Source organism: Haliotis asinina, chromosome 14 (assembly GCF_037392515.1).
Source record: "Haliotis asinina isolate JCU_RB_2024 chromosome 14, JCU_Hal_asi_v2, whole genome shotgun sequence".
In the NCBI taxonomy this organism is placed as follows: Eukaryota; Metazoa; Mollusca; class Gastropoda; order Lepetellida; family Haliotidae; genus Haliotis; species Haliotis asinina.
Window position 1 is genome coordinate 48,744,320 of NC_090293.1, and position 17,513 is coordinate 48,761,832.

Genomic DNA, 17,513 nt, shown 5'->3' on the forward strand with positions numbered 1-17,513 from the left:
AACTTCATCCAGTTTATTGTATCAGTCGGAATTTTACAATGAGTGAATGAATGAATTATAGTAAGAATTATGAGCAAGAATTCTACGTGAATGAATGAAATAAAGAAAAAGAATAAAATAGAGAATTACATATGTGAATAAATGAAAGAATAAATAATACACCGCGGCCTTCCCTCCCAAAACATGTTAAAGAACGCAAAAGTATCGCGAGAACACGTGTTAACATCAGCTTTTAAAAAAAAATCTACTTTGTGACATTTTTGTTTACATTAATAATTAATTTCGATATCTTTTTGCATGGGTGGAATGGAATGGACATTAACAAAATGTTAACTGACACTAGCACAGCGCCCTCAAAAATAGAGTGTAAAACTGTCACAAGGCGTTCTAAAACACCTTTCCAGTTTTGTCAAATAATAAGATCAACAAGAAAGAAAGAAGTTATGGAACTATAACCCTCAAGCATCGATGGCGAATCAGATCAGATCGGCAATGTGTCATATTTTTCACACACCTCAAATACATCCTAACATTTTGTTTTAGATTATTAAACTATCACTATTACTTGCAAACACATTTCACCTGATAGTATATCCCCCTCTCAGGTACATGTGAAAAATGTTTTTGAAGAAATAACTAGAAACAATCAAAGAACGGCGTGTATCAATTCAATGGCGGATCAGAACAGATCGGCGATGTGATCTTAATTATCGGCACGATTTCGTCTATCTTCGCGGTGAATCGAGAATGGAAGCTTGTGAGCTATAACATACCGACTTGAAACTTTACTACAAATCTAATGTCCTAGTACTGACACTAATACCAATTATTTAACTTAAACTGAAGTGACAAAATAGTTCAGGGGCTTTTCGGGGAGTTTCTTCTCCTTCTCCATATAGTCTCCCCGGTGAAAGCAAACCAGTGGCAGTTAATGAGTAGCTTATAACTTGTAAAATTATGAGAGAGCTAGATGCAAACTCAAAGACTTACACAAGCTTGAATTATTTATTGAACTAAATAGGCTCGTCTGCTTGTATTGTATATAGTCAACCAAGTGCTTGAGTCAACCCATGTTCTCTCCATTTCCTGTTTCCAAACACAGATCGCTGACTAATGGTTGAACTATCACCCTAAACACTTCCACGTGGTTTACATGTCTTTCTTTCCCGCTACCTTGTCGAATGCGCATTTTGATTGGATACTACAATAACATATTCATCGTGACCTGCACCTACTTCCGCGACACATGTTTCATGGAACGTCGACACCAGAAGCTCACGTTTAAAGTGAACAGGCTCTAATTTCTGAACATGATGCAATTTTCACTTCAAGTTTGTAATTCAAATACGTTTTAGAAACCACAGAGTCCCCAACCTTCCAGTCGGAGACTGAAGCCTCAGACTTCCTGGGCTTGTTGGCAGGGTCATCAAATGTGATCACGTGGAGAAAGTTATAAATAATGATCGACCAATCACAGACCCCGTTTCATAATTTTGCGGCAAAGTGTGGTGACGTAGTTCACATCATTGTGTCCACGTTGTGCCAAGTGGACGCGAGTAATCAGTTCAGTAAGCAGGGACCGCTTCAGGAATTCTTGAAACATTTGTGTTTGTAACATTTGTATATGCATATACCACCGACAAATAAGTTGAGGAGCGTAAGAACCGATATACCCCGAGAATGATCGCCGACACGGCCGTAACGATGGGCAGGTATGTTTGCCATGTGGAATCCATGTTGGTACAGTGAAACGACATACGATCGTCAAACCGGAATTATTCACACCAATGATTCATCTGCTGATTTGTTAGTTCATGTAGCGAAATACCCAACTGGCTGTATCTATTAGAAAATATATTGCCGAGCAAAGATCTGTATCTATTCGACGGAGAGTTTGAACACGTGTTTCCGAAACCAAGCTAGTCACGCTGTGTAGGGGGCTGGTCTGGGCAGGTTGCCAGATTTTGTCGTCACGCCGTCTGATAAATACACGTGCAACATGTGCAGGTTTTGAACTTATCTTTTGCTTGTCAAGTGTTCTCACGTGCTTAATAAACATTGCGCAAGGGATACGCATGTTGTATTACAGCCAGAGTGTAGTTTCCTGCAGTGCAGGGCACTTGTTGCATTGATCGCATGCATGTCCAGTTTGAGATACGTATATGCATCGAGTCTAAAGCACTGCACTTGGGCTTTTCTGTAGGTTGTAAATATATTTCACCGTGCAAAGTTTTGTTTTCATGAGCTTCCCCCCAGAATTGTTCCAGTCTTGGAGTATCATCCACATGTGTCTCCTTTACTGCCCCATGCTCTACTTCCAACACACTTAAAAATCCAGGCCCACCAAGGAAAAGTTTATCACTCTCAGGGATTTCCTTTGAGCCGTATTCTTAAATTTCAGGGATCCTGGATTACAAATTGGGGGTCCCAGACACTTAGATAAATATTATTACTACTATGTTAAAATATTGTAGCAATTCAGACTGTTATTGTATTGTGTATCATGATCACTGTAATTCAACTGCAAATGATATAACTCGGCTAATTTCAGACCCAGTGATAACTTATCATTACTTAATCAACATTTTGGAAAGAGTATGTGGACTTTTTCTGTCCATGTGGATGTGCTAGACTGTGTCGTTGCGTCCACTGTCAATCAATTTTTTATGCGTATAGGAAGCAGGAATATGCGTCCTGTAAATCCTTGATTTTGTTAATTGTGAAAGGATTAAACAATTTCAGGTAAAACCTCAATTACATTGATTATTCACTTTTCAGGTTTAGATTGCTATGCCATAGTATTACACATATCCGAGCTCCTAATGTCAGTCACTGGTTTAGACAGTGATTTACTTCCATATATAGTAAATTGATAACATAGACTAACTCTGAAGATGTGTGATTTTGATAATAACAACAAACTCATTTGAACTGAAAAGGTGACTCAGGGAGATCAGATTGAATCTAGACTTGCTTCTTTTAGGCTTTGACCATTGCATTTAGGGCTAGGCAGTGGGGGAAATAATATTGTTCAGGGACTGTGGGACAGTAGTTAAGAACACTGAGGCATTACCTATCATCTGCTTTTCAGGAAGGTAGTTATATTCTGTAGAAGTTATTGAAAAGTATTGAAAATTACCGGATTGTTGGGTTTTCCTTGTATAGCCCAATGCAGTAGTGAGAGGAAATGTACTGAAGATCATTGAAGATCCAGGTTATAAATGGTCTACAGTAAGGCATGCTTGTAACAGATTGGGTGGTCAAGCTCGCTTAGCTGGATGACACATGTCATTGTATCCCAATTTGCATACATTGATGTTGATGATGTTGATCACTGCCATAGTTGGAATATTGCTGACCTAACATATGTAATGAGGCATGGAGATTTGATTGTGGAGATTAGACACTAGAGGTCACTGTACAAAATTAAGTGTTTTCTATCAATCAGTAGGACTTCCTTCTTTCATTTGTGACTGAGGTCTCTATTCAACTTTTCAAGTTGCATTGTGTAGGAATTCAGATCAAGGAGTTTTTGACATTGAATCGCATTTGGTCTCCACACAAGTGTTAAGACGCATATGGTCTTAAATAATAACATTTGTTGTGGGCGTTTGTTTACATTTGAACTGTAGGTAACTAGAATCACAAATATTCAAAGAATACAACAACATGGGGTTATTCTTGACAATTTTTGTCAATTTCTGTGTAATGTGGCAAAAAGTTCTTGGAAAGAGAAACTTGTTTGTATTTATTGGCAGGCCATTCACATTCGTTCAAGGGAGGTAACTGATACTACTGCATAGAACTAAAATGGAGATGATTGTAGTTTGTCATCTGGAAGGGTTGTTGGCTAGCCAAGTGGTTAAAGCAGAAATTTGGTAGTACTCAATCTTTGTATCATTCACTGATATCTTTTGAAATAAACAGCCCAACATTATTATCAAAACCCATGAAGATGCCACTGTCGTTTTCTCACACTTTGAAATTCAGCTTCTTGTTACAAGTGTCTTGTACACATTTCAGCCCATGGTTTTCGGACGGCTCCGACATCGGTGAAGTACCTATAGATAACATTCACCTGGATCTAGATATCAACACGTTTGAAGCAGAAATTTCCAGGTGAGTGGTTAACTTGAAAAAAGGTTTCAATACCTCAAGTCTTGGAATGCGTATGGGAGTCGTCAAGGGATTAACGTTTTTACACTGATCATGATGACGTGTTTGTGTAAGTTTGTGGGAGTTTTGTGCATAATTTTCCAACTGATACTTGATGGTTACACCATTTCTCTCAGAAGAATTATCTTTGACCATGTGGATATGGAAATGTGTTTAGTATTTCCACTAAAATTCTAGGTTTGAATGCTGTAGCTGTTTCTTATTTAACTGATTTTCTTAGACAATTCTGGGTTAAGTTTTGCAAGGTGAAATTATTAATTCACTTTTTGAGTGATCTGTAAAGTACCTATCCTTCATAAAGGATATCAAAGATTTTAAGATGATTGAATGTACTTGTCAGAAAAAGTTTTCAAAATTTACCATTAGACAGCCTTTCAGCAGAACATAAGGATTAGGATTAAGTAAACAAGTAATGCCTGTGTCTGAATGGAGGTAGGGTGGTTGGATAGCCTATTGAATAGCCTATTGCTGACTTGGTTGACATTGTATCCCATTTACATAGGTTGATGCTCATGCTATCAATCATTGGACTGTCTGGTCCATAGTTGATATTTACAGATCTTTGACCAGTAGCTGGAATGTTGAATATAGTGGTGTGACAGTGCAGAAATGTCACGATACAAATTACAATATGTATTGCCATATCTTGGAAAGGTATAGTTCGATGCATATCATGATATGCTATCTTAAGTTATTTTCTTTCAAGAAGTATATTTTGATATCAAGTAACACTAACAGTGTTCATTTTGAAATAATTGTCAATTTCTAGTGAAAATTAACAATTTTAAGGTAAACAATATGCATCACGATACCCAAAAAAGTACTGGTATATTTATCATCCGATAAAGTATCATGATTATCGATATTTTATATCATCACAGCTCTAATAAAACATCAACTATGAAACATCCAAAAGAATTCACCCATACATTTTGTCCTTTACTTGTTTTGAAATAGGTGACATTTCTTGTATGTTGATGAATATGTCCCAGATCACCTTGTCGTATTTCAACAGAATTCACAGACAACCAAAGCCAGAGCTGCAACAGGACATGTATTCCTTCTTGAACAGTGTGTCTTGTGATGCTAGTGTTGCAAGTTCCGAGTGTAGTGACGATCTGTATGTCGATGTCGACGGGGATGAAGCCTTGTTTTGTGACTTGCAAGCATCCATATTGAACATCTTAGATGATGGCACAAATTCAAGTAAGAGTCTTTTAGACTTATTATGTGTAGTTATAAGCATTCATCAGTGCATATCTCTCTTCGGTTACGTTAAGGCACCCATTGCTGAACATAATGGTTGCTTGATCTTATCTTGTTTTATTACGAGAGATATTTTTGGCATAGTCTCATTACATGGTTGCCTTGTCTTTTATTCACTGATAGATTAAGTTTCTCATGTTAGAGAAAGGTTCTGGGTTGTCTAAGTGTTGTAGCTGTTTTGTTCTGTGCAGAATTATCTCCCCTACTTGTACCACAATTTGGTGATGATTGTTCCTACTTTTGTTTTTTGATGATCATCAGCATCGTTTAGTCACTTTTTTATTAAAGATATAAATGTTTGTATCCCTCTCCTCACATTGGTCCAATATTTAATCTGTAAGTAAAAGTAGATCAGTATTGGATCAGTAATAATGTATTGTGTATTTTTATTACTATCTCAACATAATTAGAATTGGTCCCCAGTAACATATGCTTGTAAGAGGTGACTAACAGGATTGGGTGGTCTTACTCTCTGACCTCATTGATGCATGTCATTGTATCCCACTTGTGTAGATCAGTGCTTATAATGTTGACTTTTGGATGCTTAGGTTCACACTAAATTATTTGCACGCTGCTGCGGTAGCTGGAATATTGCTGAGTGCAGTGTTAAACAGCAAACAAGCACTTTTAGACAAGGTAATGTCATAAGAATTATTTGAAGGAAACATGATTCATTGAAAATGAAAAGACTCAGATCTTTGAAACTGACTCGTTCTGGTTTCAGATGTCCTGTCAATAGATAATATAGACTTAGCAGACGCAGATTGGGGCGTGTCCAGTAGATCCCATGACACAGACAATCAGTCTACGACGTCAGGATATAGCAGCATAAGCAGTAGCAGTCAGTCCAGCCTGAGTAGTCAGCAGAGCTGTAGCGCTAGTCAAGCCAGCTCAAATAGTGGCCGGAGCTGCAGTGCCAAGAACAACTCAAGTAAAACCCCCAGTCCTAAAAGTAAAAGCAGTAAGAGCTGCTATAAAAACAGCCAAAGTGAAGAAGACAACGCACAATCGTCTCCTCAGATGGGCAAGAAAAGGCACAAGTCTCAGTGCACAGATGGTAAAAGATGGTAAGTATCTGTCCACTCTGGACGGTGGACTAAGAGTCTGTCCACTCTTGACCATGGTAAGAGCATTCGCTTGTCACACTGATAACCTGGTTCAATTCCCAACTTTAAGAACAGTGGTCGAAGCCTATTTCTGGTGTCACTTACGGCAGTAGGAACTGCTTCTTCCTAATGAGATGCTCATTCTTATCAGATCAGAGCTGCCAATTGTTGCAAACTGAACCTGAAGTGTGGAGGATTTTTTCAGTTTTTTCAATAACACTCGATGACCAGTTTGTGCAATTTTATTACAAGTAGTACATTTCTTGGAGGTAAGTGAAAGTAAGGTGTTCTATAAAATGCATTTACATGGATGTTCTTCATAGTTTTGTGTCATTCTTCTCATATTTCAGTGATGCCCAAATAGAAAGGTGCAGAGAGATGCTATAAATGGAGCTTCATGTGGTATTTTGATATGAGATTGTTAATAGATGCTAATAGTAACTTTGAAAAGTTAAGAGCAATGTAGAAATGAATATTTGATATCTACCTCGAATTTGTTCTTTCTTCTGGTGAAAGGTTATATCAAGAGGGACTGAAATCAAATGTTCAATATCGGTTTGCCATACAAGCATTGAAGTAGCCTAGCTGGTGTATCATCCAGTTCGGTTGTATCAGTGCTAAGAGAAAGTGTACAGACGCAACAGACTCACCATGTTCCAGGTGCATCTAAGGTTTCTGTGCAGACACTTTGTTGTGTTGATAATAGACTTTATAAGGTTGAACTTCACAGGTGATCCCAAATGCTCACCTTTTATGGGATTATAATTTGTATAGATGTTCCCTCTTACACGGAAAGCATTTCGCCAGTATGGGACATGATACAATTGTCCCATAGGAAAAACACTGACCTCGCCTTAGTCAAAATAAACTCCAGATCTTAGTTCTCTCTTCCTCTATACGAGGTGGTAGGGTAGCCTTGTAGTTAAAGCATTTGCTCGTCAAGCCGAATACCAAGGTTTGATTCCTGATACGGGTACAGTGTGTGAAGCTCATTTCTGGTGTCACCCGTCATGACGATGCTGGAAAGTTAAAATGCAGTCAGAAATGGAAATTCAAGAAATTATATTTTGCATTTTGTGAAGCATGAGTTAAAGATACTTGTTTGACAGTTACATGAAAAAGGGTATGATGGTGACTACAGCGTGAAGCTGTTGTTTCCAGGAGTCTACTGTCGTGTACGGAGCAGATGTCAGTGGTTGAGGAGCTGAGTCAGGTGATCAGTAGTGAGTTGGGGATGAGGGAACAGCTTGACATCATCCGCATCATCAACCCCAACGCCTATGTCTCCCCCACGGACAGAGAGTTCGTCATAGGTGAGTGTCTACATCTCTCCACCCTGATCCGATGCCAGAACCCCTCCCCTACCCTCACCCCAAACCCCCGTCCCATGCTGAGTTTTTCAGAGGTGAGTGACTCTTAACACCATTGAGAATCAACTCTCTTCACCCTCGAGAGAGTCCAACTCCTCAACATTGAGTTCATTGGATTCGAATTCTTAATAGGCTTATGCTTTCTTCTAAAAACTAGAAATTCCACCTAGACTTGATTGTGGCATCCTATAAGTTTCCATCAGTATGTTTACTGTCCAAATTTTGATGGTCATTGAAACTGATGGGGATATTGTTCAGTCACATACTGCTTTTGACTTGCATGCATGACGGTTCACTTTCCTTTCCTGTTTCCATGGTAATATATTTTTATATACAAATTCCTGTCTGGTGTGTGCTGGGAAAACAATGGTTGTGATGTATGCACTTTTCTGGCCAGTAGTCACCTGTATTGTAATGATACAGATTGTTAATAGGTCAGTTCTGAGAAGGAAATTATTGAAGAAGGAGTGAGCTAAAAGGAGCTGTGGGCACTTTGTGGAAGAAAAGCATTCTAAGTTTGCTTCATTGGTGTCACTATGACCTTTGGAGTGAATACAGAATGCCAGATGATATCCCAGCGTGTCATAACTCCCACTGATCTGCAGTGCTCAGTGGATCTAAACCATGCTGACAGAATCACTTTGTTAGTTTGTTCAGAAAATACATATTGGAATAGGAAACTAATATAGATAAAGTTCTGTAGTTTGTGTAGCATCATGACTGCACAGTCCTATGACAAATGTCCCATTGAATCATGTGGCACAAAAGAGAGTTAGTTGTGGTATGGATTTGTTTCCTTTTCATTTTCTGTGTGCCAAGATATTACATTTACCTTTAGAATTCTAGTGTGGGTTCACTAAACATGTCCTCCATGTTTCAAAAGACATGATCCCATGTAATTTTTTGTGAAACTGTGGAAGGAGGAAAAAAACAAGTCCCTGTTGAAGTTTCTTCTTGCAGATGCTACATGTGGGTGTGATGCCAGAGTACAAAAACTCATATATAAAAGTTCAAGTATATTCATAGATATACTTATGAATGGGGCTGCAATGATTCACCCAGACCTTGATTCAGTTTATGCTTGATATAAAAGCCTTGATCTGATCATTTTCAATTCGATTCTTCATTCTGGTCAAACGTCAGATTTTTATGTAACTCCCAGAGGCAGCTTTTTACCATGAAATCCATCATCAATTTGGTGGTATCTAAACAGTTATCATTGCATGATAATCAAGACATCATGCTTTGCCCGATTTCAGCACCCGAATTGATCAAGTTTGAGTGAAATTTTAGCTCAAGCTGTGTGGACATAATTTGAATGCATATTCAAATCTCGAATCGAAATAGTGATAATGTTTGTTGGGATTTGGTATCAGATTAGATTTTCGATGAAACCAACCGAATCACCGCAAGCCTTTTGATATGGCCATCGTTATTCTCAGGTTTTCAATTTTGACTGTTGATGTCCCCTGCTGCAGTGCGGGGCGGGGAACTATGTATTCAGCGTCACCACGATTCAGATTTTTGTTAATGCAATATCTCATAAACTATTGTACCCAATATCTTTAAATTTGGTGACAACCTACATTGGCGGAGTATCCAGGCACTAGGCAGTTTTGGTGACATTGAGCTTAAAACTATGACACTCTCAACACTCATTTGATGAGTCAACATTAGGCAATAATGCAAACACCAGCCGATTTGGGTTACCATGATCTTATTTTCAATATGACCACAACACTTTGTCCACTTTTCTAACTTACCTTAATGCAATATTCCAAAAAACATTGCAGCCAATGTCCTCCATTTTGTTGACAGCCTACGTTGGGTTATTATCCAGACACAAGTCATTTCACGCATCTTGTGTGTGAGCAAAAAGTAAAGAGTACTGAAAATGTTCTAAATATTTCATTCTTCTTTAGTGGTGGGGGACATTACCATGTTCGTGGCAAACACTTGTTTAAGTGGTGTAAGGACATGCCGCATGACAGCCATGTTGTGTATCAGGCTACATTGATAAGTTGGCTTGTTGGACACAAGATGCGACTTTGTATATTGCAGTCATCAATATTTAATAGGGCTTTTAATGGGAACATTTGATTATTTTAAGTTTTGTTTGCAATTCTTCATGAATCCCCAGCATTCTAAGTTTGCTTCATTGGTGTCACTATGACCTTTGGGGTGAATACAGAATGCCAGATTATATCGCAGCGTGTCATAACTCCCACTGATCTGATGTGGTCATTGGATCTAAACCATGCTGACAAAACCACCTTTGTGCAGAAAATACATAGTGGAACTGGAAACTATGCAGATTTCCGTGAATATGGCACAAATGTACAAGCAGGTATCAGTTATTTTATGCTTTCTCAGTTTCTGGATCAATATAATTGGACATGTTACTTTCCGATGTGCATTTCCCCAAATGGTATCTTCATGCTTCGCCAGTTGTACACCTGTGTTACATTATAGGAGTATCAATGAACTTGGTCCTCAGAACAAGTATCTGGCATTCAAATGGCATTCAACTCAGTCTGTGAGGCTGGGATAGCAAATAGGTCCATGGCTTTTATTGGGTTGGCTTGTAACTGATGAGGATTTTCTGTTTGACAGATTTGGAAACAATAGATGACACAAAGCTACAAAAAATCCAAGACTACATTAAGCGCAATGTTCCAGTCAGTTGTCCATCACAAGATTTGTGTTCGGAATGTCCAAACTCTGCGCTGAAGAAAACAACAAAGGTACTTTTCATATTTTCATGGGTCAATACAGTTGTAAAAATTGAAGGATAATCTGTAAGTACTTCTTATCCAAGGTTCAGTAATCTGAAAAGGTATTTACTTAATTGGCTCCTCTTGTCTACATGTATTAATACCGAGTATTACCCCGGGCTTGAAGGTTCCATGGCATTTAACATGTGTAACCATAAACAGCCAGTATCTCGGGCAAGTACTGCTATTCATCTGAATATTTTTAGTCCTTTGTTTATTCAATGTTACGTAAATTGAAACTTACACAAAATATTACAGACCTTGTCATAAAACTCATGAGTCACACTGTTTTCTGTAAAATATGTGACTTTTGGGAATGCGTCAGATGTGAAGATGATCGATGAGCAATGTATATATAAGTCATATTTGGGATAAATATATGTCAGTAAAGTAAGGATTCCAGTATTTATGTTGGGTTGAGTCCCATCTGGGGTTTAATCCCATTTTTAAAGTCAGGCACCTAATTGCAGCACAGAAAGTCTGACCCACTCAGCCACCTTGGCTTTCACAATATGGATGTCTGACAACTGCCATGGCTGCCGTCGTCACTTTATTCGTTAAGTGCAGGGATTTACAGGAGGCAAATTCCTGTGTCCTATACTAATAAAATTGGACAATGGATGCAGCAAAGTTTATTAGTGCATCCACAGAAAAAGTTAACATACTTTTTGTAAAAATTCCAATCAAGTAACGATTACTTACCATGGAGTTTGCTGCTAGCTGGGTTGTGGTATTATTTCCAGTTTAATTAAGTTTAACAATTAATGTAAAGATCATGATACACAATACAATTTGGATAACCATTTAGCTGTGTAGAACCTCTGAAAATAAAGAGTATGAGTCCCAGGACCCACAATAACAGGGTTTTTGGTAAAAATTTAATTCACAAAAATTGTATTTCCATATGTAACCTGCTGCATTTGAACGCCAAATAAATTGTTTTACTAGCTTTGGCAGTGGGAGAGGTGCCAGTTTATGCTTATCTGATGTACACAATGTACTTGCTGCTCTGTCAGAGGAACTAGCCTATGCATAGTTGGAACATGGATTCTGAAAACTGGTCTGTGTTCTTTTTGTACAGCCAGTTTTTGAATGAACTCTGTTCAGTCTGCACATTGAAGTAATGTCATGCCTGTTTTGGTGTTTGACATTATATACAGGTGCAACAGAATTGAACAAGTCACTGCCATTCTGGGTCATACGCCAGCAATGGTAAACCTTGATCAACAGGAACTGGTTTTGATTTGTGACCAAGTCAGTCTAAGATTGCCCTTACAATCTATCCTAGAGTCTTGTTTAGAAAGAACTGGTTAATTATATTTGTGGAACCCACAGTGACTTAACCAAGTTAGATGCCTGACTTTCTGTGCAGGCGATTAGGTGCCCGAGTCTCAGTGTTTGGTGGTTCCAATCCCTGGTGGGACTCAATGCACCAAAAGTACTAGGATTTGTGCTATACTGAGAAAGTGTAGTGTAATCCCAAATATAACATGTCACATTGTTCAGACGTGACTGCCAAGAATGACTCATCAAGTTGATCTGTAGTTTTGTTGATGCCTTATGGACAGCTAGGGTGTCTAGAGCAATTCTACATTACTAGTTAATTTTTGTTTACATATGTTTTTTAATATGCCTAAAGGAAGATTTTGTAGTTAAACAGAAAGTGTTAATGATAAATAATGAAGGGTAGTTGCAATTAAATTTTGGTTTGAGTTGTATTTGGAAGGTGAAGGAGTCTTTTTTTTACTTCTGGTAACAATGTGTTCCTGTGAATTTTGTACTTAGCACATTGAAGTAATGTCTCGTCTGTTCCATTTGGCGTTAGACATTTTATGCTTGTGCAACAGAAAAGAACAAGTCACTGCCATTGTGGTTCATGTACCAACATTGGTAAACCTTGGTCGACATTTCTGGTATACACAGAACAGATGTTGTGGTTGATAAAGTGCAACATCTGGGTTGTGACGGTGTTATGCTTATGGTTGTCTGATGTGTTTATCTTCTTACTGTGTCAACATAAATGTGTCACCGCATTTCTGACTTCCAGTAGTGCCTGTAAATGGTTAGGTTGTTTAAGGAAGAATTCAGTTTTGGAATACGAGTCCCTGAATTTGACCATTTTCCAGATGTCTAAATTGTGTCTCAGATTTCAATGCTATCATCTCGATCCCATGCTTGCAATGCCCTGAATTTTATCCAAGATTGCAGCATTTCCAAGTTACAGAATCCCAAGTCACTGAATTTAAGCCAGATTTCACTCCAGACTTGCTCTCTACATTAAGCTGTCTCATGGTTTCGTGTCAGCTGTTCAACCCAGACATGTTGAGACCTGTGGAGGTCTTGGGTAGGATAGGCCCTCAGCAACCCAAGCTTGCTGTAAAAGGCGACTATGCTTGTCGTCGTAAGAGGCAACTAACGGGATCGGCTGGTCAGACTTGCTGACTTGGCTGGCACATGTCATCGGTTCCCAATTGCGCAGATCGGTGCTCATGCTGTTGATCACTGTCGGATCCAGCCTCGATTGTTTACAGACTGCCGCCATATGGCTGTAATATTGCTGAGTGCAGCGTAAAACTAGATTCACTCACTAACCAGACTTGTTGTGCAGAACTTGCTCATGCTTCTGTCATGCTTCTGTGGCCACTGATAAACTCTCCCTTCTGTTATTATGGTGCTGTTCATACCTGGATGTCTTGTTATGACTTCACTTCCACACAGACATTGTCATTGATAATTTTCCTACATTCCCACAGAAACAGAAATGCCAAGATCGGAGGAATCAACAGAAAGCGATCCGCCAGCGGCGGCAGAAGGAATATCGCCAAATGATGAAAGAAAAGCGGAGTGGTCTGTTTGTGAAGGAGGAAGTGTTAGCTTTGTCCACGCACACTGACCCGTCAGAAGAGGACGTGGACATCCTCATGTGATACAGGTCTTGTTTAGATAAATACAGTTAATTTATCATCAAATTTACGAGAATTATCTATTGGCTGCTGTCTTGGGAAAGTTGGTGTGCTTCTTGTGTTTTGTCTCTGAAATTTATCTGCTGCTCTGTGAGGATGTATAGCATTAGCAGGTGCGTAATAGGGAGGAAACGGTATACCATGGGATCACTACAACCTAGGCATTTTTGCCTTTAGTTGAAAATGCCATAATGCAATCCAAAATTTGGTGTTTTCGGATTAGGTAATGCTATTTTGGTAATCCTTTTAAGTGACTGTTTTGTTCATTCAAAATAAAAAAAGATGGTTATGTTTTCACCCATGCTATTAAACAAAGTAAGTTTTGGTTCACGTCGAAATTCTGCATTATGATCACATCATACTGAACCGAAACGGGACAAACTGAAGGCCTTGTACTGCAGTATGTATCGTACCGTTTCACCCCTGGCGCACAATGTGATGCTTGTGAGCTAAATACAGAGTGGATGATCACATTGTCCACAGTGAAATACTTAGGGTGTCCATGTTACGTTATGTTGACTACGCCCATGGTTGCCTTGGCAGTTTTCCCCCACACTTGTAGTTCACTGGCCCAGTTTTCTACCCTAGTTGTGCAATGTTGAAACCCATCTGAAGTGAATGGTAGACTAGTATGACGTAAATGAGTTGTCTCCCCTGTCTGAATTTGTATCATTATCATCATCATCATTCTTAGTGGTTAGCGTGTTACAGAACTGAATTTTAACTAGGTCTGAAACAACAAAACTTGGTCATACAGTGTCATCTGAATGTATTAATAAAAGATTATTGACATTGTTGATATTTTCTACATCATTTTCTGCAGCACATAGTTCTCTTGTATAATGGATTTGTCAGGCAAGTGCACCTTGACTGACCAAAGCTTCCTACTATTTAGCCCTAAAATGAATTTGGATTGTTGTAGCCACATTGGTTGTTGAACATGTATGTAGGAGTGGGTGTTGCGGAGAATTTTCATATTGCGCTTTATTATGAATGGAAAGGATCTATTGTGATAGTGTTGGATTGTATTGCAAGATATTTTTATCCAGAAAGTACTTACAAATGAGTAAATGCTTGATTTATGGAGCCAAAACACAACCATATCACTATGCTTGATCAAGCTTTAATAACAACGTTAAGTCATGACAAAATAAAAATGTAAATAATATTTGGCACAAATGAGTTTTATGAAGTTTTCCGAATTGCAAGTCTAAACACAGGTTTTCATGTCTAAACTGGTTATATTGATCAGCACTATTTTCATGTCTTTATGGATCTGTTTTGGTTTTTTTTGTGCAAACTTAAAGAAGAAACTCTGCCGCACTGATACATGTGCACAGTGCTTCTCCAGGTTGTTAAACATGGTGCTTCAAAGAGTTGCTTCCCTTTCATGAGTTTGAACCCTAGATTTGCCAAATTGGTATGTTTTACAAACAAGCATTTTATGAAATAAGATGCACATTCTACAGACTTGTTAGCTTTCAACCTCCCACTACATACAGCAGACAAAATCCTTATCTCAGGCATGGCTAGCTGTCATAATATGTTTGTTTCAGGAGATATATTTTCCAAATGTTCTTTTTTTTTTGTTCCCTTAAAATTTGAGAATTTGTTTAAGATTTTCCGCTTGATGCCATCATTTGTTTTCTTCTGTTATATTTGTTTGTAAATACCACATTGGTTGGATGAAAATATATATTGAGTTACTTTGTTTTGTTAAGTTGATTTATACCCTACCTCTGTTAACCAACCATGGGATATTGTGCTCTGATGACAATTGCATGATGCTATGAATAGCCATCCAAAAAAAGGCTTTAGATGTAATAAGAAAATGCGAGAAAAGTGACATCCTTTGGAAATGCTCAGATGCCAGTGGGACCATGGTTATTGATCATAATAGAACTGCAATATAAGTGACAATTAAAGATGGACCTCATGCAGTAAATGTAAACAATTTTGTCAAGGTGGTCGGTATTAATTTGTCAATATGGTGGTGGCAAATGTTTGTAGGAATGATTGTTAGTTTGGTGTAGTGGCGCCTGAGAAGCTGTGATATCATCCACTTGTTAGTTAGTTCAGGACGTGAAAATATAGGTTAATTTTCAAGCTTGAAATGAGCCATAGACCTTATGATACAGTTCAGTAATCCTGTTAATGCACCAATCATACTGTTGTCACAGGAAGTGAAATCTTTTTCTTACACAGTTCATATGTCTTCGGTACAGATCTGTGTTTGGATGTGTGCAGGAGAACTAGTTGATGCATAGGCAAGTAGGATGTCCAAAGCAAGGCTGTTACCATGGTAACCATGACTGTGACTTGAAATTTGAATGTGATGAAACTGATAGGCAGTTAATACCAGGTGTGATGAAAATGGAACTTGAAGGCAGTGAGTGAACTTTGTTACATGACATTCGTCCTGTTTTGACCAACAAGACCAAACATACTGTGTTAGTGTTTTGTGGTAATCAGATGCAATTTTAAATGTTTGAATCATAGGTAGGTAGCTTAGCAGTTGAAGTGTCCACTTGTCACACTGAAGGCCTGGGTTTGATTCCCCACATGGGTTTAAAGCGTGACGCCCATTTCTGATGTCGCTAGTGGTTACATTGCTAGAATGGTGCTAAGCGTGGTGTTAAATCATGCGCATTTTGAATGGTATCGTAGAACAATTAGCTGAACCCTATGCTGTAACACCTTTAGTGTAGATCAGTATCTGTTCCCAAAATCTGGAGCAGGGAGACTTGGGTGTCAGTCAGTTTTTTCACATTTATAAGAATTTTGATATTTGCTGATCCTCTCAACCATATTGTTTTCTGTGCCTTCAGTTGACATCAAAGTAGTCTGAATTAAATTGGAATGGTGTTCCCTTTAGAATTGAGGTCACAACTAACATATGACACTATGACAGATGTTATATTTTTGTATCAGTGTGTTTAAGTTGCATGGACTAACTTAACTTATTCTTGAATGAAAGATGCATATTTATGTATGTGGTCAGACACTAAGTGGATTGTGTTGTATTTGGTTGTACTATTTGCCTGAGACTATTTTTAATCTGTGAAGAGGAAATCAGTCTTGATGTGGCCGACAGGTTCAGTGAGTCACTTTAGGTTTGTTCAGTAAATCCCAGTTTTGGTATCCCTTGCTGTGATATAGCTGGAATATTGCTAAAAGCTATACTCATTCCCTCAGTAAAGATTCACCGTGAACTCATTCAGCGTAATTCTAAGTGATGAAGATTACTATGACAAATACACAAAATTCACTTAAAGACTGTACTTCTGTCGTACTATGTAATTATCTACCAAAAATAGCCGAAGATGAAATTAAATTTGTTAAGACTATGCTTTCACATTGAGTGTTTTGGTGAAACTGAAGACTGTTGTCTTGTGAGCTTCGTCAGATGTGTCTGACAGTTGAAATCAATATTTGTTAGAAGAACCAGCTTTCTAAGATAGCTGCCAACCTGTTGATGTAGCGAGTCTGCATCTCTGGCTACAACATTCAGCCAATAAAACAGTGATATGAAATCTGTGTTTGTTGTTCATAATGACAAATGATGCATCCTGGCACTCACAACAGCACATGAATCCTGATCGAATTGTCATTTGTTACCAATGTACAATATAAGCATGAAGCAAACAACTCTTCTAATGTCTTGTGTTATCCTGGATAAAAAGTACATGAATTTTTCTATCAAGTTTGACACATCACACAGTTTCCGAGAGCCTGGCCACACACAACACTTGAAAACAGTGCTTTAACTGTACCAGGTCTTACAAGATGCTCATTTGAAGCTGTCGTCTTTGATTTGTTGTAAGGTCAAGAATGTTCGTACCTAGTATGATACATCAC

General features: G+C 38.3%; 1 protein-coding gene across 1 annotated transcript; it reads left to right on the forward strand.

The window, feature by feature from the left end:
• Window positions 1-1,483: 1,483 nt before the first annotated feature.
• On the forward strand, window positions 1,484-17,188 carry LOC137261690 (protein FAM199X-B-like). The gene is made up of 7 exons (XM_067799470.1): window positions 1,484-1,712; window positions 4,024-4,119; window positions 5,192-5,382; window positions 6,167-6,509; window positions 7,710-7,861; window positions 10,532-10,662; window positions 13,446-17,188. Exons 1-7 carry the CDS (start codon window positions 1,681-1,683, stop codon window positions 13,617-13,619), a joined length of 1,119 nt encoding a protein of 372 aa, XP_067655571.1. The 5' UTR covers window positions 1,484-1,680; the 3' UTR covers window positions 13,620-17,188.
• The last annotated feature ends 325 nt before the right edge of the window (window positions 17,189-17,513 follow it).